Source organism: Octopus bimaculoides, chromosome 13 (genome assembly GCF_001194135.2).
Source record: "Octopus bimaculoides isolate UCB-OBI-ISO-001 chromosome 13, ASM119413v2, whole genome shotgun sequence".
Lineage (NCBI taxonomy): Eukaryota > Metazoa > Mollusca > Cephalopoda > Octopoda > Octopodidae > Octopus > Octopus bimaculoides.
The window spans coordinates 61869540-61871061 of record NC_068993.1 but is presented as its reverse complement, the minus strand read 5'-3'; the positions used below and the strand labels follow the sequence as shown (position 1 = coordinate 61871061).

Below are 1522 nucleotides of genomic sequence, written 5' to 3'. Positions count from 1 at the left end.
ATATATATATATATATATATATAGAGAGAGAGAGAGAGAGAGAGAGAGAGAGAGAGAAAGAGAGGAAGGAGCATACATATTTAGAAAAAAAAACATTTAAATTGAAAACCCTTGAAACAATTAGAAAATCACGTAAAATTTTGGAATCATCAACATAAAAGGTAGCTGGTTACTTACTGATGTCACCTGATCCAGGCTCGTCCGGAATATCGGTGCGCGGTGTGGTGGTGGTAGTGGTAGTAAAATATCCCCAAGGAGGTCGAGTGCCCATGCAGAATGACCAGAAATCTGGACAGCAGTCCAAAGCCGTCGAATTACAGAAATCATCACAGTAGCATAAAGTGCCATGCATGGGCACAGTACACTCGTCATTTCGTCCACGACAACACTGCTCCCCTCGACGAATTTGACACCATTTTCTTGCCAGGTCCTCATCTGACCAATCCGGTTGACGAGGTAACGAATCACATCCAAATGGGTTCAATACAAGCACGAGAAGCAGGAACATGGCGAGACACCTGAATACAAAACCGGCAGACATTTTTGCCCTGTAGTTCTTTCAATTATCTCGTTCGGTGATTGTTTTTTCCTTTCTCCTCTTAGTTTAGAAGTTTAGTAATGAGAGATGGAGGTAGAGAAAATGATGGATATGCTAAACTTCTTGGAGTATTTCACCCTCTTCAGAACTGCTGAGGGGTATTGGCAAAACGCCCCGTGGTTTCCTCCTACTTCGTTTACACGTTCTTTTATAGTATCTAGATTGTCAGGTAGCTTTGTCTACCGGCTGCAACACACCACCACAGATGTGTACACAAGTTCCATCTGCTATCACGACTTATTCACATCTCGTTTATGAAAACTTACCTCCCACTCTTTCTCTATTCTTTCTCTCATCCTTTTCCTACCTACATCCATCCCCACCACTTCCTCCGTGTTTTTCTTATAAATAAATGTATGTGCATATACGCGCTGTTGTGCGTGTGTGGGTACGTTATGCGCACACATTCGCACACATATCCATACGTACACGCATACATACATCATGCCTGTGTGTGTTATGCTTTCATACATGCGCGCATAGTTAAGAACATATTGATGTATATATACATATACACACCAACTCGCCTGTATGTATATGTATGTATGTATGTATGTGAATATGCTCTTATATATATATGTGTGTGTGTATGCGTGTGTGTGTATATATATATATATATGTGTGTGTGTGTGTGTGTGTGTGTCTGTATGCGCGTGTGTGAGTGCGTGTGTGCGTGTGAGCACGCGTGTATGTGTATGTGTGCGTGGATGCTAATTTGTATTTATACATTTATTCATTTACCACCCCCCACCCCCTCCACCCGGCGTCGCTGCTAAATATGTTTTCTTTCTCTTTCCCTCAATCCTCTCCCCATCCCTCTTTCTCTCTCCCCCCCTCTCTCTCTCTCTCTCACTTTCTGTGTCACATCGTTTACCTTTCCCCTCTTCTTCTCTACACATAATGCTTGATCCTCTACAAGCATTT

The 1522-nt window shown here is 42.3% G+C and overlaps 1 protein-coding gene across 1 annotated transcript in view; it reads right to left on the bottom strand.

The window, feature by feature from the left end:
* Positions 1-910, bottom strand: part of LOC106882701 (tubulointerstitial nephritis antigen-like) — a 55491-nt gene extending 54581 nt beyond the window's left edge. Inside the window, exon 1 of the mRNA XM_014933465.2 lies at positions 178-910. Coding sequence (XP_014788951.1) covers positions 178-541 — 364 coding nt within the window. The 5' untranslated portion in view covers positions 542-910. The remainder of the gene's footprint in view (positions 1-177) is intronic.
* Between the last annotated feature and the right edge of the window lie 612 nt (positions 911-1522).